The sequence below is a fragment of the Rhodofomes roseus genome (assembly GCF_022264815.1).
Source record: "Rhodofomes roseus strain CIRM-BRFM 1785 chromosome Unknown C8Q71scaffold_38, whole genome shotgun sequence".
In the NCBI taxonomy this organism is placed as follows: domain Eukaryota; kingdom Fungi; phylum Basidiomycota; class Agaricomycetes; order Polyporales; family Fomitopsidaceae; genus Rhodofomes; species Rhodofomes roseus.
This window is the reverse complement of record NW_025952994.1, coordinates 132,611-154,420: the sequence shown is the minus strand read 5'-3', so window position 1 is coordinate 154,420 and position 21,810 is coordinate 132,611. Positions and strand designations below refer to the sequence as shown.

The window sequence follows — 21,810 nt, the reverse complement described above, 5'->3', positions numbered from 1 at the left end:
CGCATCGCCAAAAGGCGAAGAAGGCGAAGTTAGACGCCGGCGCCGCGAGTAGTTCGAGACAAGACTCCGTCATGAGCGAAGTATCAGCCAAAGTAGATTCTGAAGCTGCTGCGCCGACGAGCTCGATGATGGTACAGCCTGATATTGCCGTCACGCATGACAGTGCACGGACATGAGCGGGGTGTAGGTCTTTAAATGGTATTTATAATATATGGTCCCCGTGGTATCATCATGAAAGTTCGTTATAGCCACCTGAAAGCCCACGAGGTGTCATGGAATTATGACGGTGCGTCTGTGAACATCGCAGCAAACACCTGCAGTCGATTATGAGCACCTATGCCGTGGAGTCCGCGCTACATACGTACCTCATCAACGATGGTGTACAGCAGGTGTTGATTGAGGCGTCGGTTCTGGAGCACGGCGAATATCCGTCGGGCTCCGCGACGCGCGTTGGACCGGCCGATCATGTTGGCTACCAGGTCTGGGGGATACGTCAATAACCGCGTCCAACACGTCAGCAACGAGCTCACCTGGCATCAAAGCAGAGAGCTTGCGATTGGCCTCATCTCTCGTGCGGACCTTGTCCTCCGCCGTGCGTGGTGCAGAAGGTGGTTTCAGTTGTCCGCTGGGCCAGAGTCCGTCTTTGAATTTGCCAATATAGTCGACCACATGTGGCTCGTCCAGATACGACTTGAGCGTTTCCCGGATTTTGCTGCTCATCGCTCAGTCTTTGCCGAGCTCCAGGAATGGCCACACCTACCGTTCAATGGTATCGCCAAAGACTTGCTGCAGAATAATTACGATGGCCTGCCTCCGCAACCAATTGTTCTTCTTGTCCAGTTCAAAGACGGCGAGGATCAAGTCGCATATAGGAGACGAGAATGTTGAGTTACTCGTCTCGCCTTGCATCGGCTTCAGATCACCTGAGAGCTGCAACAAAGCATCATCCGAGCCTGTCTTGCCTGATGCCTTCAATGCCTGTGCAACGAGGTCTTCGTCATGGACGCCGCTGCCTACGATACCGGCAAACTCAGCAGCTTGGGTGGTAAGTCGCTGAATGATGACGTCGAGCATCGAGGGGCCGAAGAACATGTCGTCGATGCTGTCGGTGACGGACTTGTAGACGGATTGGACGAGGCCCTTGCCAGTGGAAGGAGCCGCTGCCGCTGCCTTGGTAGTAGATTCGGTCGGGGCCGTTGCGATAAAGGGAGAGTCGCGGGACAAGAAGTTCCGGAGTTCGTCGCTCTCGCATACAGCAGGGATGGTTATCAAGCTCTGCATGCCCGCTTCAGCACCATTAGCAAGGTAGCACGTACCGCATCACGCACCTGCAAGTACTTCTCGAGAGCAACCCGCCGATAATCGACGAAGCTCGATGTCAGGGACGTCACAAGTCGCTTTCCCGGGAAGTCCAGATTTCGCACAAGGGCATACCGCTCCCTGAGCTTGTTGTGCATGTTGAAGAACTCGTTGTAACGCCGCGCGACGACCCAGCCAGACGTATGATTCCCGTCCGGAGCGAGCTGCTGCACTTCAATGAGATAGCGCACTACTGACTTGCCGTCCTCCTCGCCCACTGTGGAGTTCACGATGGCGACCTTCGTACGATCTGAAAGGAGACGATTGGCCGATTCCTGCTGCTCGTACTGAGTCTTCTGGAAGCCCAGTTCCCGCAGTTCCCTCGTCAGAGAAGACTTTGACTTGCGCAACAACCTGAGCTCCTGAGCGTCGCCGGTCAGGTCAGCCTTCTTGATCAGAGTGTCCAACATGGCATCCTGCGACTGCAGCGTCTCGATCTTGCTCGCAAGCCTCGCGATCTCGTGCGAGAGCTGCAAATCGCCGGGGCCAGCGAGCTGGAAGGAACCGTGCCCCTCGTCAGCATCGTCTTCCGCCCGCTCCTCCTCATACACCTCATCGTCAAAGAGCACACGCTTCTTCTCGGGGATGCTGCTGTCGCTCAGTGTGCTCGGCAGGCCATCCGGGTTCTTCGACTCCAGAGGATGATCCCGCTTGTCGAGCGCAATGATGTCAGTCAGCGCAGCCTGGATGGCCTCCATACGTCTTGACTGCTCAGTGATCTGTTGCATCTCTGGATCGGCAGGGTCGTCGAAGAGCGGCGCTCGGTTCATAGAGGTAGAGGGTGAATCCGGGGCGGGCGACATGAGCAATTCCAAGTTCGACGCCGACGCAACAGGCCGTGGTGGAGCGTTTGGGGGAGGCGCGCCGAGCGGCGTAGCAGGCGACGATATAGCAACGCCCATCGACCTCTGACCCAAGGGGAGCTTCAGCACCGGAGACGAGTAGGACCGCTGCACCGGTGTCCTCGGGCCACGCTCGGACGACGTAGAGGAACCCCGCGAGACCCCAGACGGTGTCCGGGACATGAGAGATGACTCAGTATTCGTGTTGTGCGAAGACACAGCTGCGTCTCTGCGGCCTTGCAACTCCATATCTCCCACGACGCGGAACCACAGTTCTGAGCGCTGAAAGTCCTCGAAGTCCTGCTCCATCTCGCGTTCGACCTGCCTCTGCGCGAGCATGACGCTCTTGCGGACCCTGCTTTCCTCCGCTGGTGTAGGCGGGTCCTCGGATAGTCCGAACGAATGGATGGCCTCTACGTGCTTCTGCGAGATGGCTCTGAGGACGGGGTCAGGCGATGTGCTGGAGAAGTAGAGCTCGTTCATCATGGAGATATCTTCCTTCAGTGTGGCGGAGCGTGCAGGGTCCAGGACTGCTTCGTCGTCGTCATCGTCGCTGTCCGAGTCTACTGACTCGAGGGGGTTCTTGAAACTCTCGACTGTCAGCCAGAACTGGACTAGCAGAGAACGATGGCGGCGGTCCATGAACTCCATGAAGTACGACAGGGAGCTTGGGTTGGTTAAGACGTCGCGTAGACTGAGACTTGACACCGGGTGCGGTTCTGTCACAGTTGCTGAACGCTAGGAAGCTCGTTCAGTCGATACAGTAGAATGTGATACAACGACTTATGCACCGGCTCAGACTCTCCACCCAAGACAGCGATTCGCTTCTCCGCGGTGCGCTTGGCGGTATACAGTCTGTCCAGAAAAGCGACTATATCTTCTGTCTTCTCACCATTGATCCAGTCGTCCTTCTCATGGTTTGCTGTGCAGAGGTTGAAGTATCAAATCAACTACTCAGTGCTCGAGAACATACCGAGCAGTGTCCGGTTGCGCCTGATCTCGCTCATTACGTCGTTCTTTAGTCTCCTGGCGTCGAGGAGGGACGAGCAGCGATTGATGCTACGCAAGAACGACTCAAATTGTCGTGGATCCGTACGTATGGTGATGGTTTCCGTCGTAGGGACTTTCAACTCGGGCACACGGGCATTTGGACGAGGTAGTTGAGCCTCCAGAATGTTGCGTACTTTCGACACGAGCCTCCTGTAGCGCGAGGGAATTATGAACAACGGTTCTATTCACTTGATCACTGCGACATACTGTTGACGTATAGCTGCTCCCGCCTACGATAGTGAGGAGACGTAGAGTATGCATACACGACCATGCTCACCACAGAGTCGATTGAACGATTCCAAAAGTCGGGATCAGCGACCATGTCCATGATGGGGTAGAGTACAGCGCAAGCCACGATCTCCCTGACCACATGCCTCACAGCCTGGCTCTTCGCCTCTTTCTCGGGCAAGATGGTAGGGAGCGCCTTGTCAATGAGCTCTCGTAAGTGGTTCTCCTCCGTTTGCCTGGTGAACGTCGAGGAGAGGTTATCTACAGCGCGATGTAGCTTTCCTCCACCCCTTCCAGCATATCGACTGGCCAACAACAAGTCAAGCTCCTCCGACTGCGTCAACCTGCGTTCCAGCTCGGCACCCCGCAGTGCGACTTCGGACTGCCGAAATTGCTCGATATGTGCGGTGACCTTGGGCACGATCCGCTTCACAATGAGGGCAGAGAGGTCCAGAGTCTCGACGCGAGCTAGCAACTGTTCGATGGAGCTGTGCAAGATCGAGGACACCGCCGTCGGGAAGGATGGCGAAGCTGAAATGTTGCGGTACCAAACGAGCACGAAGTCTCTCACAATCATGATTAGGATGTCATTGAGTGCGGCAGAAATCACCGGGGAGTCGGGGCACAGAGGCGGTAGTGATTGCGGGGCCTTGTGCGACCATTGGGAACGCGTTAGGACAGCCTGCCACGCCGCCGGAGTGGAGAAGGCGAGTGGTCGGGCAGCATGGGGCAAGGCGTTAGGCACTGGTGGCCTCGAGCTGTCCAACAGGTAGCCGAGAGCGACATTGAGCACCAGAAATCCAAGGACCGTGAGCACCAGGAGGAACGGGAGGCATAGGACAAGCGCGAGCGGTGAAGACGCGATGCGCGCGGCGGTGGGCAACACTATGCCGGCAAAGACAGCGAGAACGGCGGCCTGCCTCCCAGTCAGTAGCATCGTTCCCGGGAGTGGGGAGCGTCGTCAATGGAGGCGAGCTCGCGGCTGCATGGTGGGTGTCGGAGAACGAGCGTTGAACTTGCAGCGCGCCACTTCCCACTGATCCAGTCGCACTGTGCAGCTCTTGTCCGTGACGACCACCTTCAAATATGTTGCTTTCTTTTGCAACATATGTGCCACCCCTTGTGCCGTTCACGGATGAGTCGACTTAGATCTCCAGGCCAACTATCAGAAATACTACGGCCTGGTAACATTCCCGTTGCACCGTATCACCTGCGGAAACACACGCGGGACGCTATAAGCACCCTTTTAGCAGTCTATGGCGTCTTCCCAGTTGCGACTGCCAACCCCAACTGACTTCCCAGGATGTGGCCATTCACGGACAGCTATCCTGCCCGGCCGCTAGCAACGCTGAGGTCGCAGTATGACTACATCGTCGTAGGAGGTGCGTAGTTGGCTTTGGCCGAGCTCTGTGATGAGTCTGCTAACGGATACACATTGCGTCACAGGAGGCACAGCTGGGTGTGTTCTTGCCCGCAGGTTAAGTGAGGATCAGCCGACATGCACAGTCTTGTTAGTGGAGAGAGGCGACGCTTCTAACAAGTGAGTACTTACTCTAACATGGTTCGAGCTACAGCCTCATGCAACGAACCCACGACCTACACTCCAAGCTTCCTCGATACGACTCCTCTTCTGTCTATACACCACATGTCAACAGGACGGCGCAGTACAGTCATCCCAAGTACGCCTCACGCGCGGCTTGGGCGGACGTTTCCCCTCGTCTGTGGAGTTGGCCTGGGTGGGACATCGCGTATCAATGGCGGCCAGTACACCTGTGGTGTTCCCGCTCAGTACAATGCATGGAGCGACCAAGGCCGGGTCGGATGGTCTTACGACGAGTTCAAGCCGTACTTCCTCAAGTCCGAGCGGTGGACGGGGCCGGTGCCTCAGGAGTACCATGGTCTAAATGGTAGAATCATTCCACTCTGTCTCGCGCCAGAGACGTTCATACTAATTCCACGGCAGGTCCTCTGGAAGTACGCTCTTTCGAAGGTTACCACTATGAATGTTCGCGGAGGTAGGCGATCGCATATGACTGCCCTTTGTCTAGGCCTTCATCGGTGACTGCACTAGAGCGGCAGATGCAGTCAGGAAGATTGGCTTCCGCGACATCATCGACATGCATTCGCCCTTCGAGCCGAGCATAGGCTTCAACAAGATGCAGTACACAGTCGACTCGACAGGACGACGCCATTCTGCTTTTCGTGCATACCTACCCGCAGAGGTCGTCAGAGGTCGACCGAATCTGCACGTATGCATAAATGTGGTGGCTACAAGGGTTGAATTCTCAGAGGGAAGTGACGGTACTAACAGCGCCGAAGGGGTAGAGCTTGAGAGCCTCGACCGCAGCCTGAAGCGAATAATCACTGCTCGTCGTGAGATCGTTCTCTCTTGTGGAGCCTTGCGCACTCCTCAGCTATTACTTTTGAGGTACCATCGTTTGTCATAATCCGTCGCAGAGAGCGTTAACGTTGCCTAGTGGAATAGGCCCTATTTCTCATCTACGTGAGAAGGGAATCCGGGTCGTCAGGGGTACCCCCGGAGTCGGCCAACATTTGGTGAGTGTGTTCCTTGGTATGCTTTAGGGGCCGTCGCCATATTGATGTTCCACAGCAAGACCATGTCATTATCCAGACGACCTACAACTGCCCCTTGTCGGACTCGCTCTACGCAATGGTCAAGCAGCCAACCACATTCCTGCGAGAGACTTATAACTACCTCCGTCACGGCGCGGGATGGTTCCTCTGCACTCTCGCCGAAGTAGAGATCTTCGGCCTGTCGAGTGTGATCAACTCCGACGGAAAACCCGCCATGTTATCAGAGGAACAGCTGAACCCTTACAATCCCGCCAACCTGCCGGACTTCTGCGTTCTTGTGGTAAGTGTTCCAGTTAGATATACCACCGGCTGTTCGCTCACCAGGCCCCAGGCCCCGATCGGTGACCCGAGCATCCCAGGCGTGGATACCACGAAAGGTGTCCTGAGCATCAACGCAGGCCTCATGCTCTCCAAATCATTCGGCAACGTCCGCCTGGGCTCTACAGATCCGCGCGTTGAGCCTCTCTGCGACATGCAGTACCTCACTGCGCCCGAAGACCGCGCTGCTCTCCGTGCCGCCTTGCGCGTCACCAACGCGATCGCCCGACAGCTACGCGAGGAAGGCTACGAAATCGACCCGGTGCGCGTGCCAGACGTGTCGAGCGACGCGGCCATCGACGAGTACATCGACAAGTACGTCGACACGATGTACCACTACACGAGCACCTGTCGGATGGCGCCGGAGGACGATGTACGGCCGGGCGTCGTGGACGACGAGCTGCGCGTGCATGGGGTACGGAAGTTGCGCGTAGCGGATGCGAGTGTAATTCCGAATGTGCCTGCGGCGCACCCGCAGGCACTCGTGTATGCCCTGGCGGAGAAGTGTGCTGATATGATGCGCATGAGCGCAGAGCCAACGGGTCTATAGGGTTTGATTCACGGTCGTAAACATCATCTCTGTCAATTCTGCTTAGGTTGGACCAGCGACGGAGATGCGCAAAGTCGCTTGTACTGTATGCAATGATCAATGCTTCGTTGTCGAGGTTCAACCTACTCAGGTGGACCAATGAGAGAGCACGTTACGTAACCCAGCACGCAGTCGTAAGCACCGCGGGCAAACCAGGTTGTTCGAACTCCGAAAACCCCTACGAACATCGGTCCCGCCTGGGAACCTTTACGGACTCCGAATATTGTCAGAACATGCTGCGAACATGATGTGTTTCAGCCGATTTCAGCATGTTCGGAGGCCGAACATGCGTGTTTTCGGCGAACATGCTACGAACATGAGAAATGTAGGAGCATTTTCGGAGTCAGTCAAGCTCTCCGAAAAGGTTCCCATGGAGGACCGATGTTATTAGCATTTTCGGAGCCCGAAAAACCTGGTTTGCCCGCGGTGAAGTAGCGGAGCGATGCAGTACGTGCCTGCAGCGGTCGACCTCCACTGTATAACCCCCATGCGTCGCGTGTGATCCCAGGACAACACAACTGCGAGTCATGTCCGAACAACAGAACAAGCAATACTCGTCTGTGCGGAGCAAGCCTGTAGGACAACGCACCCTGGGCGAGTCTTGGGTAGGTCAGTCGCGTCATCCAGTCCCCAACTCACTGAGAGATACATGACCATGTAACCACAGCTCTGCCGGCGAGGACGCGCATACAGATCTCGCTAGCCGTCACGGGCATCGCGCTTGCAGGCATCTACCTCTCCGACCAGCTGGAGCGGGTGCTACCACCTCCAGCGGACAAGAAGCCTCTCTCAGAAGGCGCAGCGAAGGACGTGCCGCCACCATGACATTTGCATCGCATTCCCAGTATGAAGGACAACAAAGGAAGAGAACATGATACAACGAGGGTGTGTTAGGATGGCTAGGGATACAGTCGTGGGGGGTGTATTAGTTGCAGGTCCGTTTGGTCTACTTCTCGTTGATGCCGCCGTAGATTTCCGTCTGAGGGGACGTGTGTGTGTCGTGGAAGGGACTCTTGCTATCGTCAGGTCCGTTGTGCACGAGCGTAGGAGTCGGCGAGGTGTTCTTGTCCATGAAAGGATCCGCGCTACCGGGGCTTGGTCTTGGGTCAGGACTGACATAGGTACTCGGAGGAATGGTGGGGTACTGCGCGAGTCTCTCCGCCGGAGTGAGTCCCGCACCGAGAGACGTCGTACTCGAGCCCATGTCATCCTTCTGCCATTCTTGCACTCTGAGCGACCGCTGGCGTTGTAGAGGGTCTCCGCGGAGGATAGGCGAGTTCGGAAGCGAGCCAAACGATGGGTACCGATGGCGGTCGTCGCCGATGCGCACCTCCCAGCTAGCCTTCTGCCAGTCGGGCACCAGCTCCTCGAGGCCGTCCGACTTGCGCCGCTTCCAGAAGAGATCGCGTAGGAAGTGCCACCAGGTATCGAAGAAGACCGCAGCGACGAGGATGACGACGACGGCGGTGAAAGAGATGACGGCGACGCCGATGATCTTCCATGAGGAGTCCGACGAGATGGCGTTGTTACCCACTGGGTGGTCTTGCTTTGTACTTTGGGCCTGAGAAGTTGCAGTCACCGTAGAGCCTGTGAGTGAAGCAGCGGGCTGAGCCTGAGTGGTCGACGCGAGACGGGACTCGGGGGTGGCAGTCGCAGAGCTAGACGTAGTTGATGTCGTGTCCTTCGCCTTGGATGTCTCAGAGCCAGTGGAGAACAGCCCAGGAAGAAGTTCAAGTGAGGCGACCGAGGTACTGTCGCCGTGAGCGGTCGTCGCAAAGGGCCGAGCGTCCGAGGTGCCTTGGGCCGTCTTCTCGTCCGTAGGGGCATCCGCATCTCCTCCGCCTAGCCCTCCCAGCAGCCCAGAGAAGTCCCGTCGATCTTCTACAGTGTACGCGCGCGCGAGGCGTCCGTGGTTCCGCAGCGGTAGGGCATAGGTCCCGAGTACATGGGTACAGCAGGCGAGCACGACGAGAATGGTTGGCCTCATGGCTCGTGAAGCACAAGCCTGCCGGGTGAGAGACGCGGAAGATAGAACACGGGCGTCGATAGCGGGTGCTTGAGGTCGTCGGCGGAGGAGCAGCAAGGCCAGCTTGCCTCGATAGGCTGTCGCGGTTCGAAACACGCTCGACGTCCCGCGCACCGCGATATGGGCACGCCCACGTGACCCAAGGCAACACGGTCTCGGCACCAAGCGCGTCCAAACTCAGGTTTGCCAGCTGAGGAATACGCGAATCCTTGTATACCGCAGTAGTGCAATAATACAGAGAGTATCGTCGTGAAAGTCGTAAAACCGTGATTGTGTCGTAGAACTAATACAATGGTAGTTAGACTACTCGGATCGTATTGACTAGGTGAAGTGAGTAATGGAGGTCCGGTTTAATTGCACAGATGACGTAACACAAGCAAAGAACAGATAATGTCGCTTCGTCGAGGCAGACATCAGCGGGTCAGCAGTAACCTAGCCACAGATGTTGGGGTAGAGCAGGTCCGTCGGGTTCTGCGGGATCCAGCCGTTGGCCAATCCGGCCTGGTAGGACCACTCATCCGCGCTCTCCGTCTTCCATGTCCACTGGATCCAACCTTGCGCGTTGTTTTCAAACGTGATCGTCTGCGCCTCCCAGAACTGGCGGAGGAACGTCTGGTACGAACTACTGAACGTCGAAGCCGAGCCGGTCAAGCCGTCGCAGCTGCCGACGTACGACGAGCCGGCGTAGGAGCCGTCGTACCGCGCACCGATACCACGGCCGTTGAGGTAGGTCGCGCAGTCGGTGGCGGCGGGCGACCATTCACCGACAATCAACCAGAGGTCGAAGCCTGAGAGGGTCGAGGCGTAGTTACAGGCGGCGGAGATATGCTGCGAGTCGGAATAGGCTACTTCCGAGTCCGAGAACATCTGGTAGATGTGCGTGTCCATTGCGACACCTTGCCAGTTGGAGGGAGTCTCAAAGCCCGACCAGTAGCTGTGAAGAGCAGTTAGCCGACCGAACTACCAGGTCTATCGATGTGAGCGCGTACCTGAGAGATTGGAACGCGTCATGCAGTAGTACGACCGTGTTGCTCTCCTCCGAGGTGCCGAAAGAATATCTTTCCGTGAGTCGACAGTTAGGGCGTTGCAGCCATGCGGATCACAGGGTGGCGCATACCTGATGTTTCCGTACGAATCGTAGTAGTACTGCTGGACCACATCCAGCATCTGATTACCGTTATTATCATACCCCGCTGGCCTAGCGAGTGTGGATAAGTAGAAGTACCGACAGTGCGTCATACCTCGAGGCTTACTCGTTGATCGGCTCGATGATAGACACGACCTGGGGGTTGTTGGCGAACATTGACGCGATCGTTTTGACAATGGCGTCGGTCCGCTGCACGTTCGTAGAGTTCGACTGCCACTCCGGGTAATTCATTCTCTGTCCCGAGTTGTCGAAGCTGCGAAATGAGGTTAGCACGCGTATTGTGATAAAGCTACACGCCCATCTGAGACTACTTACCCATTCTGGCTTCCTGGAACACCGTGCAGGTCGACGATAACTTTGAGACCATAGTTCCCAGCCCAACCAACAGCATTCTGGAGGTAGGGAACCTGGCCCTGGATGTAAGGCTCTCCCGGGCCGACGTCGAATGCCCAATATCCGATAGGAAGGCGAACATGGTTCAAACTGGGGAAAGAGGTGATAGAAGGTCAGCCTCGCTTGCAGCCAATGACACGGCCACGTGACGCACCCGGCTGCCGCAATGTCTGCGAAGTCTTGTTCTGTTATCCAGCTGTTCCAGTGGTTCTGGAGGGCAGAGGTTGCTGTCGCAGTGTCTTGGAGCTCAGCGAAGGTCCACTCGTCAACGATGTTATCGTTGCCGGTGTTGTCGAAGAGACTGGGCGTGATCCATGGCTAGCAGCCGACGTGAGCGCGACGTACGTGCGGCCGACAGCGGTCAAGCGAGCCCCTCACCTCGAGGACGAGCCATCCTCCCAAATTGACGCCGCGGACCGTCTCCGTGCCATAGGAGAAGGACGGGCTGATGGCGGTGTCACTCACGACGCGGTGCGCGAGAAGGGAGAACAGCGAGAAAACCGCGGCGCGACGCCAGGTGGAAGACATGGTGAATCGGGTCGAGGGAGGATAGGGGGAGGCGAGTGGTGCGCTGGACGATATTTATACGTGCCGACACCAAGTCTCCAGACGGTACGTCGTCTGTTTGAGGTCGCTGCCAGCCGCGATCGGCGGCTGGTGTTGACGGTTCTATTCCTCACGTGTGGTGTGTGCGATCGAGCTGGCGGCCAACGGGCGACGAGCACCCCAAACGTCGAGTCTCGGCTACCAGACACGCTTGCACGGAGAATCAACCGTCCTGTGGCGCCCCACTCAGGATGACGGAGGACAGTGCAATACGCGACCCGCAGGCCTCGTGAATGGTAGTCCCGCCGAAGTGCGTCTCGCCGTGCCTGGTCGACCCATCTCCGGGATGTATTTCTGCTCTTCCCTGCCGTGTTCTCTCATGCAAAGGCCCAGGAAGGACCGCCGGCCGAATAGCAGCCTTGCGCCAGTAACACTCTAGACATATACGGCGTCGCAGGTGACCGCAAGCGAGCGGTAGCCGTCCAACGTAACAGTATCCGAGGAGGACCTTGACGCGTCCTTGTTGACTGCTGTTCATCCCGAGCAATCGCCGGAGCATCTGAGAAACATCGTGGTTTTGATTCTTTACGGGGATTAGTGGATTGGAGAGCGAACCGCCGGCCTCATGGAATTGCCAATGAATTGCCTTGAGCATGGTGAACGGTATCCTGGCCTCGTATTGGCTGGTGAGAAAAGCAATATGATATCATTTCTTACGACGACGATCTTTAGGCGAACTCGTGTAGCACTCCGTCCACGAAAGGGGCGTTCGGTCTAGACCCATCAGTTTTTCTCTGACTTAATCTAGTTGCCAAAGGGCCCAGTCGCCGATAAGTACACGATTAGCATGCTGATACTCCTGGAGGCAATCGACGCTCACCGTCAGGAGGCTATGGTCGGTCAGCATTTGCCAGACTAGGGCGAACGACGCGCATACGCGTCTCTATGATAGAACTCTTCGGACATCCTGCCTCTAATCGGGACAGACCTGGGACACAGTCCTACATTCTTCGGGTCACGACAAAGATGGGAAGTCGGACGTATGCATCCGCGTCCCGGCGGAGGCTCCTAGTCCGAGGTTGTACGTCTGGATGCACGCGGGAAAGTAGGAGATAGGGAGGCAGTTGTCCAGGACTTGGAAGCACATGACAAACGCAGAAACACCCCTAGTGTTGCAGAAGGTCGTCAAGTCCGGAGTCCCACGTCCACAGGATCCGTTCCGAACATCCCGGAGAGGATCGCCGACAGACAGACAGACCTTGTGAGCACCGAGACACGGTAGAATGAACAGCGGGCGTAGAGCGACCCGGTTATGAGAGGCAGAGCTGTCGTTGCAATGGCGCGCAGGATGAGGTTAGGATGAGGCAAGCGTCGCAACTTGACAGAGATGCCGGGTCGCGCTCGTGGTCAGCGCTCCGATGCAGTGCAAGGACAGTCGGTGGGGTTGGGTGCCCGCCATGAGACCTGCGCTGCTTGGACGCGGTGCAAGAGGGTGATGGTGGCGGGAGGAGAAAGGGAGGCAGCGAGGGCGAGCAGAGCAAAGCTGTTCGTGCGGCAGTTCCCGACGCGTATTTCTGTCACCGTAGATCGCGGCGAACGTGTATACAACGCCTCCCCCACGACGACCCCGCTTGCTTCGTTCCTTCATCTCTGCCACCAGTACACCCGCATCTAATTCCCCTCACCACCCATCACCACCATGCCCTCCTACGATTCCACTCTCAAGCGCTATGAGGCCGCCGGACAGGGCCATCTGCTCCAGTTCTGGCCGAAGCTGTCCGAGTCGGAGCGCGCATCTCTCCTCGCGCAACTCGACGCCCTCGACATCGATCGCGTGAACAGGATCTACACGAGGGCAGTCAGCTCTGAGAAGGACAAGGCGGAGAACGCGGGCAAGGATGCCATCGAACCCCTGCCCGAGGACGCGGCTGACAGCGTAATCGGCGACCCCGCAAAGGAGAAGGAGTGGCGGAGCATAGGCCTGAAGGCTATCGCGCATGGCCAGGTCGGTGTGCTGCTGATGGCTGGTGGGCAGGGCACCCGATTGGGCAGCAGTGCGCCGAAGGGCTGCTACGACATCGGCCTGCCGTCGCACAAGTCGCTGTTCCAGTACCAGGCAGAGCGGATCGCCCGCCTCCAAACGGTCGCCGCGCAAGAGAATGGCAAGGCTTCCGGATCGGTCGTGATTCCCTGGTATGTCATGACCAGCGGACCTACTCGGCGGGAGACGGAGTCCTTCTTCAAGAAACACGACTACTTTGGGCTCTCCCCGAAGAACGTGGTATTCTTCGAGCAGGGTGCGTCTATCTCCGAACTGTATAGCGTACTTTACATAGACTGGACGATGATGTGCTTCCATGAAGATGTTGTCAGTTGCTGTACCATGTGTGGTATGATTGGGTCTTGCGTCCGCGCAGCTACCGAGCAGCCTGTTCTTGATTCTCGTTCACGTGTACCTCATCTGCCCCATTGCTTGAAAGGAAAGCCGCATACCATACGAGGCTAACACATCCTTCTGCCAGGTACGCTGCCATGCCTCACAACGGAAGGCAAGGTCATCCTGGAGGACCCTTCGAAGATCGCCGTAGCCCCGGATGGCAACGGTGGCCTCTACGCTGCCCTCCGCAAGCCACTTTCCCCGTCCGACTCGCGCACGGTCCTCTCGGATCTCGGCGCACGCAAGGTGCAGTACATCCACAGCTACTGCGTGGACAACTGCCTCGTCAAGGTCGCGGACCCCGTCTTCCTCGGGTACTGCATCCAGAAGCAGGCCGACTGCGCCGCGAAGGTCGTGCCCAAGGCGTACCCGACCGAGTCCGTCGGCGTCGTCGCGCGGCAGGGCGACCGGTATAGCGTGATCGAATACTCGGAGATATCAAAGGAGCAGGCGGAGCGGCGCGACCCCAAGACGGGCGAGCTCGCGTTCCGCGCGGCGAACATCGTGAACCACTTCTACACGACCGCGTTCCTACACTCGACCGAGTCGATCGAGGAGGAGCTCGCGCACCACATCGCGCGCAAGAAGATCCCGTATGTGGACGAGCAGGGCCAGACCGTGAAGCCGACCAAGCCGAACGGCATGAAGCTCGAGATGTTCGTGTTCGATGTGTTTCCGTTCACGAAGCACTTTGCCGTCCTCGAGGTCGCGCGGAACGAGGAGTTCAGCCCGCTCAAGAACGCACCTGGCACCGGCTCGGATGACCCGGAGACGAGCCGCCGCGATCTCATCTCCCAGCACAAGCGTTTCCTCGAGCGTGTTAGCGCGACTGTCGCTGAGGGTGTCGAGATCGAGATTTCCCCGCTGGTCTCATACGCTGGTGAAGGATTGGAGACGGTTAAGGGGAAGAAGTTTACTCGTTCTGGCCTAGTCGAGGCTGTCGAAGAGCTGGACGCGCTTGTCTAAAGCAGAGAAAAGGTGACCTAGAACGCTCTCCCGGACGGACTTGTACACATAGCTAGTCACATCTGGACACGGACATCGCATAGGGACTTTGTTAGGTTTGGATGTTGTGCGTAGTGTACCAGACTAATCGTCGTCGGCCCCAATCGCACAACATTTCGCGTGCGCTGTCGGTGTGTGAGCTGCCCTGAAGCGAGGTGGCAGTTACTGGACCTAAGAACGATGCGGATATACAGGATGCGTAGTGGCCGAGCAGGCACGTACAGGGAACCAGTGTCCTCGCCGACCCATCATCCACCATGTCCGCCGTCCCCGGGGTCATATAATGGTCTCGTCGTCTGGTGGGCGATTAGCCGTGCCGTTCAGAGTCGGCTTCCAGCCTGGCAGACCAACTTCAGCGCTCAGTGCGGGATTGATCAAGGAAGAGGGATAAGATCTCACGTGTTTCTAGCTCTTCTCGAAGAGAGCCAAACAGTTGTTGTATCCGCGCGTCATTTGACTTCGGGGAGAATGTCGATCAGGGCGGACAGGGAGAACAGACATGGGAGCGAACCTCATGACAGCAAGCCAAGAGTTTGTTGACGAGCACTGTCTGCTGCTCCGTGACGTCCTCCAGCTCCTTGCGCAGCTGCTTGACCTGCTCTACGGATCAGCGAGGCGTTGAATCGAGCGAATCCACACGCCGAACCTGCTCATCGAGCTTATCAGCTCGTGTATTTTGGCCCTCTGCGAGCTGCTTTTGTTCCGCGGCACGCGCGCGGGAGAGCAGGACTTCAAGTTCCTTCGAACGAATAACGCATTCGAAGTGCCGTTCTCGTAGCTCATATTGCCGGAGAACTTCCTTGAGACGTTCGCGGACACTGAGTTGGGGGCAAGTGCGTGAGCACGGCGAACAGAGGCACGATGTGCTGAGAACATACACGCTGTCGAAGATATCTTCCACAGTCTTCTTAGCTCTGGGGTGCCGACGTCAATATTGATGCGTGACCCAGCGTACAGGGTATGGCACTTACTCTGACGGATTCTCCACCCATTCCTTCTTCAACTTCTGGCGCCTGGGCTCGGGTTCGTCCTATCAAGAAGTCTGTTCGCTTCAGTTGTGACCCCTAGAGCGACAATACTTACCACCTCCTCGGTGCCCGGTCCTTCCGTCAGGTCCATGATCTCCACAGCCAAGATCATGTCGCCGTCCTCGATCCCCGCCTCCTCCGGTGTTTGGTCCGCCTCAAGACTCCGGCCTGCGTGCGTGAAGATGAACTGCATCGAGCTCTTCGACGCCGGCCCGCTAGAGCTCGTCGAGCTTGTCGTGAGTGCTGTGCCATTCGGCGGCTGAGGCGGCGTGCCGGTGAGGATCTTGCTGCCCTTCACGACGCCGGACTCCATGCGCTCCGTCCACGCGTTGAAGAGCCGGGAGAGCTTCGTCTTGCGCGAGATCTTGAAGTAGAGCTCCGCGCGGTACTTGCAGTGCACGCGCACGACGATGTCGGGGGTCTCGCGGTACTTCGTCTCTTGGATCTTCGCCCGCTCGGCGCGTTTCGCCATGTCATTCTTCATTTGCATGATCTTGTCGCGTGTTGGGTACGTGCAGAGGCGGATAAATGTATGGGCGACTCACCTCTTCCTGCGCCTCCTCTACACATGTTGCTAACCGTTTGCTATCCTCCTGCGGCCGTCAATAAGATACTAAAGCCTTCAGGAAGACGCATGTCGGAGCTGAAGAAACCCACCCGTAGCCTTTTGTTATCCTACAGAAAGCGTTAAGAGGGAACGGTTACTCCAGCCACGCAGAATTACCTTCTGCAACTCGCGCGCCAGGTTCTCCATCTTCGTCTTTGTCTGGTTCGCTTTCGTCAACTGGTTCTTCGCTGCACAGACATATGTCATGAGGGTCACTATGCGGACAGCGCCTGGCCATAAACGCACCCGCATCCTTGTCTTTCGCCAACTTCTGCTTCTCCTTCGCATGATCTCGTTCCAATCGCTTGAACTCCGCGAACTGTCCTCGAACGTCAAGGCCTGGCAGCATCACAGTAGAGTAGACTGATATGCACCAATTCAATGTACTTGGCATGGATCGCATTCTCCCCCATGCCAGACACGGAGTTCTGTGCCTCCTCAGCTGCTGCGGGTGAGTATGGACAGCGCCACTGCAGAGGACAGATCGACGACTCACCGAACCTGCGTTCCTCTTCCTCCTCGTGCACTTCCTCCTCCTCCAATGCGGCGATGCGGTTCTTGAGGGTTTCATACATTTGCGAAGGATCGACCGGCTGCTCAGCGGCCTTCTTCTTGCCCCTCTGCGGGGGCGGATGTGCGCCATTTGTTGTTGCCCCGTTAGTCTGGCGGTTGTTGGCCGGCGTATGTGTGTGGTTCGGGGGAGCGGGCGGCGCTGCAGCGGGGGCGGGCGGGGTGGCACCCGCCTGGGCTGTTCTGCCATGGCGAGCGGTATGGGTGCCGTTCATGGCAAAGTCGCGGGCGAGAGCGTGAGACGCGGCGGCGGTGGGGAGGCAGCAAGAGAAGAGGCTGAGGAGATGAATGGCGAGCGATGTATTTGTCCGGGTTGTATGGCCACAGGTTTATTGACGGACGCAGACGTAGGGCGCTCAGCCACGCCCGCCCGCCTCGGTGTCGTCCATCTCCGCCTCTCGCGCCCCGCGGTCACGCACGCGCGCGACCGTCCTCAGCGCTCGCCGTCCTCCTCCCTCCCTCATCCAGCGCTGCAGACGGCCACCTTCGCACTCTCACACTGCGTTGCTTCCTCGCCCTCACGCACCAGCCCGAGCGAGCTTAGTGATCTGCGAGAGACAGATTTCCCTCCAACAGTGGTCGCACTTCCTTACCGTCGCCGCTGACCTTGTCAGATGTAAGCACCGGTACTTATCACTTCTGTCGCCGCTGATCCTCTTCGGACCGGCTAGCTTTTAGCTGCAGTTGCTGTTCTGCGACCATTCAGCGTCGCATTCAATGTCTTGCGTTATGTCGCCGCATACAATCAGCCCCCCTGCAGTAAGTTGTTGTTTCAGCATAGCTTCGCCTTCACAATGGTGGACGGTGCACACAAAATGTGTGACGAGCCGTATGGCTAAGATGCCGCAACGGTTGGCCATGGGACTTATCTGCTGTGGATCCCAAGCGTTAATCGGATGTAGGGCTGGAAACCTTAACTTTGTGCAGATACTGGCCAATCGGCCTGTCTTCGCTGTACGCGTCCACGCGAGCGACGAGGCGGTTTCCGGACGCCCTGGTCCTCTGGCCCTCAAAGCCCTGCACGTTACAGGTGCTCGTGTTTGCGCTTCGTCCCGTACTCTCCAGATGCTCGTCTCAACAGGCTCTCATCCCCCATTCATCGGCTTGACTGACAAGACTGACGACTTGGGACGGCCTCCACAGATGATCGGGGCCGATGTACTCGTGGGCACGGCGAAGCTTCGTTTCGATGAACTCGAGCTTCCTGTGACCTTTGAACAGCTTGCGCGGCGTATTGTCGAGCGAGGTTTGACCAAGCCTTTCTCCGTTGCACCTCTAATTAAACATCTCATCTGTGATGAAATTGTGCAGGATATCCGGCTCCTCATCAAGTCATCTGCCGACCAGGCAGTCATGCACTTGAAATCACCGAAGGTCCGTCTATGTTTACACCGAGAAAAGGCGGCAAAATCAACATGTGCGTTCCTCTATGCTATCGCGGCGTCTAGGTATCTAACCGTTTCATATATAGCAAGCAGCCTTTTATACACTATTACCACAAGGTGTACCTTCCAGCAATCCGCGGCCTCACGGGAGATCGATCGAAAGAGAAATCCCTGCACCACATCAGCGAATCTCAGGTGAAACGGGACCAGACCATGATCGGAGTCGGAGGTGTCAATATACAATTTCAGCGGTATGCTTGTGGTCTACATCCAGCAATGCACTCAACTCACATAGGATTCATACTGTAGAACGATCCGTGTGCCAGGTAAGACTATGGATAGTACTTGATGTGTGTCGCTACAGCTAGATATCTTGCAGACAATAACAAAGTACAAGCCCTGCCTCCCAACATGGGTGCATTTGAAGTCTAGTCAGTGTGTAGTGTGTCATGTATGTGTACTGTACTGATCTGTATCTCCTTCTAAGCAATGTTGCAGACTTTGCTGACAGACTCCCAAAGTCTGTAGTCAGCAAGGGAGGGGTCTTCATCGTGCGTCTTGCTTACTCCTTTGTCATGAGAGGTCTGATTCCACTAACAATCATCACTAGGCTATGTATCAAAGGGAGGCCATGTGGATATCCTTCTCTCACCCATATGGGACTGGCCAGCATCATGCTGTCAAGGTCTCTGTTGGTGGAGTCAATGCTCTTACAGGGAAGCCACAAGATATGTACAGTGAAGGTCACCAGGATTATCTGGCCATCAATAATAACAGTGGTCAACTGTATGCTGATTTTCTATCATGTTCACTGGTATCATTTTGACCTTTATCCATCACAGCTGGCTGGTTGGATAACTTATCCCTCATGTCAATCTATCACTCATTATGCTGATTCTACAGGATGGGATCTGTACTGCTCCTGGGATTGTCCAACGTGAGCTCTTCATGGATCATTATTGAGCTGGATTCATTTTATGGCACACAGAATTTGTGGCAATGCCACTTGGCCATGGATATACTGTTGAAGGCCAGGTGACAGGGAAAGAAGTGGGTGACCTGTTGTTTATTCAGTACTAAGCTTATATGAATTTCACCTTCCAATTGGTTTCCAGGATGTTGGAGGCATGCAACTTGATGTCTTCAACAAATATGCAACCCCAGTCATCTTCAAGTGCAATGGGAAGAATCTGAACCTGTTCAATTCACCAGAGCATGAAGGTCTCAGACTGAAGGAGTCTTTATCTATGGATGCTGATACCAAGTGAGCCTTTTTATCTGAAGATTCTAATGGGATGTATTACGATACCTGTGCTTTGTGTAGCATCTCAGAAACTTTAGGCCAATGGAACTCATCATTGAAACATGCAAGCTTCACTGCAGGTTCATCCATTCAAGTCACAGCTTGTGACAGGGAAAGTGAGGCATTCAATTGTCTGTTTATATACCACTGATCTCAATTCTTGACAGTATATGTCAAAACACTTACTGGGAAGACAATCACTATACCATACCACTGGCAAAATAACTTGACTGTTGGTGGTCTCAAAGCAGTGCTTCAACGCAGAGAGGGCATTCCACCTGATCAGCAAAGACTGATATTTGCTGGCCGTCTGTTAGAAGATGGAAGACAGCTGTCTGGTGATTGCAATGTTGCGCCACTATGGTTAGCTTTGGAATTGACCACCTATTTCAGACTACAACATCCAAAAGGAGTCAACCATTCACTTATGTCAGCCATTGAGAGGTGGTGGCGATTGTGATGCCATAGCAGGTTTTGCTGCAGGGGGGCGAATCTCGCAGAAGATCAACCGAGACACATTGCCACCATCTGCATACGACGGGACCGCGCCGACACGCCTTCATATCACTGTCATCAACGCGGCCTACTTCTCTGCGATGACAGGCCTCCCTGCACCCTCTACCCCTGTTACCACGTCGATCTACTTGCAGAACAAGCTGCCGTGGTTCACGTTCTACGACGAACGTGTCCCTTCAGCGAAGATGAACTTCGACGCGAACCCCCTGTCCAACGTCAAGTCCGTCGCAACGCTGGACGCTGAGCGCGATAGACAGCGAAACGCCAAACCGAGCCTAGAGTGCGTGTTCTGCGCCTACGGCAAGGCCGCTGTTATACTCCATCCCTGCCGCCACACCCTCTGCGAGGACTGCGCGTCGGGCCTTGGCGAGGACGTCTGCCCAGCGCGCGGATGCCCGACGACGGTCGATTGGCACGAGAGGCTCGTCGACGAGTCGAACGTCGGGCTGGAGGCCGGGTCGTACGAGGACTGCGTCATTCACTTGAAGCGGTATGCGCAGAGCGAGAAGGTCGCGAGCTTCATACTGCGCGAGAACGCCGTCTCAAGGCTGTCGGGAGACGGTGGAGGGAGATGAGTTCTGCGTCGAGATGCTGTGAATTGTACCTCAATTTGTTGTTTGTCGGTCGCCTTCATGTACAGTAGCGAGTTCGAGAGTCATTGCGTGTACTTGGTCGTAGTTGACAGAACAGAGGGTCTCTGTTTATCCCGCGGGCCGCGGCGCGTTGAGGCGTCGCGTTTTGCCAGTGCATGACCGTGACCGGGCGCTTCGCTCTTATAAGCAGGACTCATTCGACACTTATCGGGTCTGCCCACCTTTCGTCTCGTCTCACAAGCCGTCGCCTTCAGTCACAGTATGTTCACAGGTCTGGTATGCTAGCGTAGCTCAATCCACACTTCTTACTCACCGGTGTGTCTCGTGGCGTCATAGATCGAACATCTTGGGACCGTGTCTTCAATCGAACGCGACGCCGGCGGGTGTACCCTGACCATCGCGGAATCTGCTCCTATTCTCACTGACGGTCACGTCGGAGACTCTATCGCCGTGAACGGAGCATGTCTGACTGTGACGGAGTTCGATAAGGAGGCGCAGGGCGGGTGGTTCAAGGTCTGGCTTGCGAATGAGACGCTTGACAGGACTGACCTCGGTATGTCTTGTTTGTCGCAGTCTTTGTCGCTGAATGTCAGCAACTGACGGTCTCTGGATCAGGGGAGAGGAAGGTGGGAGACCAAGTGAACTTGGAGCGTGCAATGGGTGCGCACGTCCGGTTCGGAGGACATTTCGTGCAGGTATGCAGCATCATCACTGCGCGGCGGCAGGTACACCCATTCATCGCTTCACCAGGCGCATGTCGATACTACAGCAACAATCATCGACCGGAAACCAGATGGCGAATCTCTGCGCTTGCTCTTCCAGCTTCCCGAGCCAACCCCAGAACGACCGTCGCTTTTGCCTTATATCATCCCAAAGGGCTACATCGCCATAGATGGCACGTCCCTCACCATCACACAAGTCGACGACAGTCAGCGCACGTTCGGCGTGATGCTGATCACGCACACGCAGGAGAAGATTACGCTGAGCAAGAAGGCGGTTGGAGCGAAGGTCAATATCGAGGTTGACATGGTCGGTAAGTTCGTGGAGAAAAGCGTTCACGCATCATTATCTGGTGGTGGAAGCGAGGTTATGAGGGATACGATTGAGAAGATAGTAGAAGATGTATTGACGAAGAAAGGTCTTGTGTAGTTCATGCTTCGCGCGATGGTGGAGTATATAGCGCTCATGTGTTATGATGCTTGACGAGCTTTCATCCTTTTGACTCTGAGAAATAGCAATAGAACACTGCATGATTTTTGTATGTCGAGCTTTG

The 21,810-nt window shown here is 56.2% G+C and overlaps 9 protein-coding genes across 9 annotated transcripts; 5 read left to right on the top strand and 4 right to left on the bottom strand.

The window, feature by feature from the left end:
* Window positions 1–175: 175 nt before the first annotated feature.
* On the bottom strand, window positions 176–4,481 carry C8Q71DRAFT_406004 (PXA domain-containing protein). The gene is made up of 9 exons (XM_047918356.1): window positions 3,529–4,481; window positions 3,459–3,481; window positions 3,175–3,401; window positions 2,993–3,123; window positions 1,329–2,939; window positions 761–1,275; window positions 531–712; window positions 366–481; window positions 176–314 (listed from the first exon to the last, which is right to left on the bottom strand). The coding sequence occupies exons 1-9, from the start codon at window positions 4,414–4,416 to the stop codon at window positions 279–281; spliced, it is 3,729 nt and encodes a 1,242-aa protein (XP_047772944.1). The 5' UTR covers window positions 4,417–4,481; the 3' UTR covers window positions 176–278.
* A 23-nt stretch (window positions 4,482–4,504) lies between these two features.
* On the top strand, window positions 4,505–7,084 carry C8Q71DRAFT_790392 (GMC oxidoreductase-domain-containing protein). The gene is made up of 8 exons (XM_047925304.1): window positions 4,505–4,861; window positions 4,926–5,019; window positions 5,088–5,386; window positions 5,443–5,494; window positions 5,551–5,907; window positions 5,957–6,035; window positions 6,091–6,354; window positions 6,406–7,084. Exons 1-8 carry the CDS (start codon window positions 4,783–4,785, stop codon window positions 6,940–6,942), a joined length of 1,761 nt encoding a protein of 586 aa, XP_047772943.1. The 5' UTR covers window positions 4,505–4,782; the 3' UTR covers window positions 6,943–7,084.
* Window positions 7,085–7,508: 424 nt separating this feature from the next.
* On the top strand, window positions 7,509–7,806 carry C8Q71DRAFT_863232 (uncharacterized protein; the record flags this gene model as incomplete). The annotated part of the gene is made up of 2 exons (XM_047928139.1): window positions 7,509–7,590; window positions 7,649–7,806. The coding sequence occupies 2 exons, from the start codon at window positions 7,509–7,511 to the stop codon at window positions 7,804–7,806; spliced, it is 240 nt and encodes a 79-aa protein (XP_047772942.1).
* A 121-nt stretch (window positions 7,807–7,927) lies between these two features.
* On the bottom strand, window positions 7,928–8,968 carry C8Q71DRAFT_863231 (uncharacterized protein; the record flags this gene model as incomplete). The annotated part of the gene is made up of 1 exon (XM_047928138.1): window positions 7,928–8,968. One exon carries the CDS (start codon window positions 8,966–8,968, stop codon window positions 7,928–7,930), a length of 1,041 nt encoding a protein of 346 aa, XP_047772941.1.
* A 201-nt stretch (window positions 8,969–9,169) lies between these two features.
* C8Q71DRAFT_888529 (exo-beta-1,3-glucanase) lies at window positions 9,170–11,075 on the bottom strand (the record flags this gene model as incomplete). Its single annotated transcript, XM_047928615.1, has 7 exons — window positions 9,170–9,941; window positions 9,997–10,065; window positions 10,125–10,205; window positions 10,261–10,407; window positions 10,470–10,637; window positions 10,702–10,865; window positions 10,893–11,075. 7 exons carry the CDS (start codon window positions 11,073–11,075, stop codon window positions 9,440–9,442), a joined length of 1,314 nt encoding a protein of 437 aa, XP_047772940.1. The 3' UTR covers window positions 9,170–9,439.
* A 1,426-nt stretch (window positions 11,076–12,501) lies between these two features.
* C8Q71DRAFT_405743 (nucleotide-diphospho-sugar transferase) lies at window positions 12,502–14,542 on the top strand. Its single transcript, XM_047918353.1, has 2 exons — window positions 12,502–13,390; window positions 13,616–14,542. The coding sequence occupies exons 1-2, from the start codon at window positions 12,793–12,795 to the stop codon at window positions 14,494–14,496; spliced, it is 1,479 nt and encodes a 492-aa protein (XP_047772939.1). The 5' UTR covers window positions 12,502–12,792; the 3' UTR covers window positions 14,497–14,542.
* Window positions 14,543–14,653: 111 nt separating this feature from the next.
* On the bottom strand, window positions 14,654–17,106 carry C8Q71DRAFT_405636 (uncharacterized protein). Its single transcript, XM_047918352.1, has 13 exons — window positions 16,667–17,106; window positions 16,545–16,612; window positions 16,417–16,489; window positions 16,288–16,358; window positions 16,221–16,238; window positions 16,109–16,156; window positions 15,619–16,056; window positions 15,507–15,565; window positions 15,414–15,449; window positions 15,182–15,353; window positions 15,047–15,130; window positions 14,935–14,992; window positions 14,654–14,873 (listed from the first exon to the last, which is right to left on the bottom strand). The coding sequence occupies exons 1-13, from the start codon at window positions 16,953–16,955 to the stop codon at window positions 14,812–14,814; spliced, it is 1,476 nt and encodes a 491-aa protein (XP_047772938.1). The 5' UTR covers window positions 16,956–17,106; the 3' UTR covers window positions 14,654–14,811.
* On the top strand, window positions 17,094–20,648 carry C8Q71DRAFT_790367 (uncharacterized protein). The gene is made up of 16 exons (XM_047925303.1): window positions 17,094–17,356; window positions 17,412–17,499; window positions 17,884–17,986; window positions 18,052–18,157; window positions 18,212–18,376; window positions 18,435–18,451; window positions 18,505–18,556; window positions 18,613–18,676; window positions 18,736–18,911; window positions 18,968–18,974; window positions 19,029–19,062; window positions 19,114–19,175; window positions 19,241–19,389; window positions 19,450–19,544; window positions 19,596–19,766; window positions 19,822–20,648. The coding sequence occupies exons 2-16, from the start codon at window positions 17,458–17,460 to the stop codon at window positions 20,517–20,519; spliced, it is 1,941 nt and encodes a 646-aa protein (XP_047772937.1). The 5' UTR covers window positions 17,094–17,356; window positions 17,412–17,457; the 3' UTR covers window positions 20,520–20,648.
* A 57-nt stretch (window positions 20,649–20,705) lies between these two features.
* C8Q71DRAFT_790360 (uncharacterized protein) lies at window positions 20,706–21,798 on the top strand. Its single transcript, XM_047925302.1, has 4 exons — window positions 20,706–20,813; window positions 20,874–21,090; window positions 21,153–21,232; window positions 21,288–21,798. The coding sequence occupies exons 1-4, from the start codon at window positions 20,799–20,801 to the stop codon at window positions 21,684–21,686; spliced, it is 711 nt and encodes a 236-aa protein (XP_047772936.1). The 5' UTR covers window positions 20,706–20,798; the 3' UTR covers window positions 21,687–21,798.
* The last annotated feature ends 12 nt before the right edge of the window (window positions 21,799–21,810 follow it).

What these genes read in the sequence shown, in the direction of transcription:
- C8Q71DRAFT_790392 (XM_047925304.1), top strand. Translation starts at nt 4,783, where the DNA reads ATGTGGCCATTCACGGACAGCTATCCTGCCCGGCCGCTAGCAACGCTG. An exon ending in AGAGGCGACGCTTCTAACAA is followed by an intron (nt 5,020 to 5,087) that starts GTGAGTACTTAC and finishes CTACACTCCAAG; the next exon opens with CTTCCTCGATACGACTCCTC. An exon ending in CACTATGAATGTTCGCGGAG is followed by an intron (nt 5,495 to 5,550) that starts GTAGGCGATCGC and finishes TGACTGCACTAG; the next exon opens with AGCGGCAGATGCAGTCAGGA.
- C8Q71DRAFT_790367 (XM_047925303.1), top strand. Translation starts at nt 17,458, where the DNA reads ATGTCTTGCGTTATGTCGCCGCATACAATCAGCCCCCCTGCA. An exon ending in GCAAGGGAGGGGTCTTCATC is followed by an intron (nt 18,677 to 18,735) that starts GTGCGTCTTGCT and finishes AATCATCACTAG; the next exon opens with GCTATGTATCAAAGGGAGGC. An exon ending in AGATGGAAGACAGCTGTCTG is followed by an intron (nt 19,767 to 19,821) that starts GTGATTGCAATG and finishes CACCTATTTCAG; the next exon opens with ACTACAACATCCAAAAGGAG.
- C8Q71DRAFT_406004 (XM_047918356.1), bottom strand. Translation starts at nt 4,416, where the DNA reads ATGCTACTGACTGGGAGGCAGGCCGCCGTTCTCGCTGTCTTTGCCGGC. An exon ending in CTCTCGAGAAGTACTTGCAG is followed by an intron (nt 1,276 to 1,328) that starts GTGCGTGATGCG and finishes GCGGGCATGCAG; the next exon opens with AGCTTGATAACCATCCCTGC. An exon ending in TTTGGCGATACCATTGAACG is followed by an intron (nt 713 to 760) that starts GTAGGTGTGGCC and finishes AGCGATGAGCAG; the next exon opens with CAAAATCCGGGAAACGCTCA.
- C8Q71DRAFT_405636 (XM_047918352.1), bottom strand. Translation starts at nt 16,955, where the DNA reads ATGAACGGCACCCATACCGCTCGCCATGGCAGAACAGCCCAGGCGGGT. An exon ending in ATGCCAAGTACATTGAATTG is followed by an intron (nt 16,490 to 16,544) that starts GTGCATATCAGT and finishes GTTCGAGGACAG; the next exon opens with TTCGCGGAGTTCAAGCGATT. An exon ending in CTGATAAGCTCGATGAGCAG is followed by an intron (nt 15,131 to 15,181) that starts GTTCGGCGTGTG and finishes TCCGTAGAGCAG; the next exon opens with GTCAAGCAGCTGCGCAAGGA.
- C8Q71DRAFT_405743 (XM_047918353.1), top strand. Translation starts at nt 12,793, where the DNA reads ATGCCCTCCTACGATTCCACTCTCAAGCGCTATGAGGCCGCCGGACAG. An exon ending in CGTGGTATTCTTCGAGCAGG is followed by an intron (nt 13,391 to 13,615) that starts GTGCGTCTATCT and finishes TCCTTCTGCCAG; the next exon opens with GTACGCTGCCATGCCTCACA.
- C8Q71DRAFT_790360 (XM_047925302.1), top strand. An exon ending in GCTTGACAGGACTGACCTCG is followed by an intron (nt 21,091 to 21,152) that starts GTATGTCTTGTT and finishes TCTCTGGATCAG; the next exon opens with GGGAGAGGAAGGTGGGAGAC. An exon ending in TCGGAGGACATTTCGTGCAG is followed by an intron (nt 21,233 to 21,287) that starts GTATGCAGCATC and finishes TCGCTTCACCAG; the next exon opens with GCGCATGTCGATACTACAGC.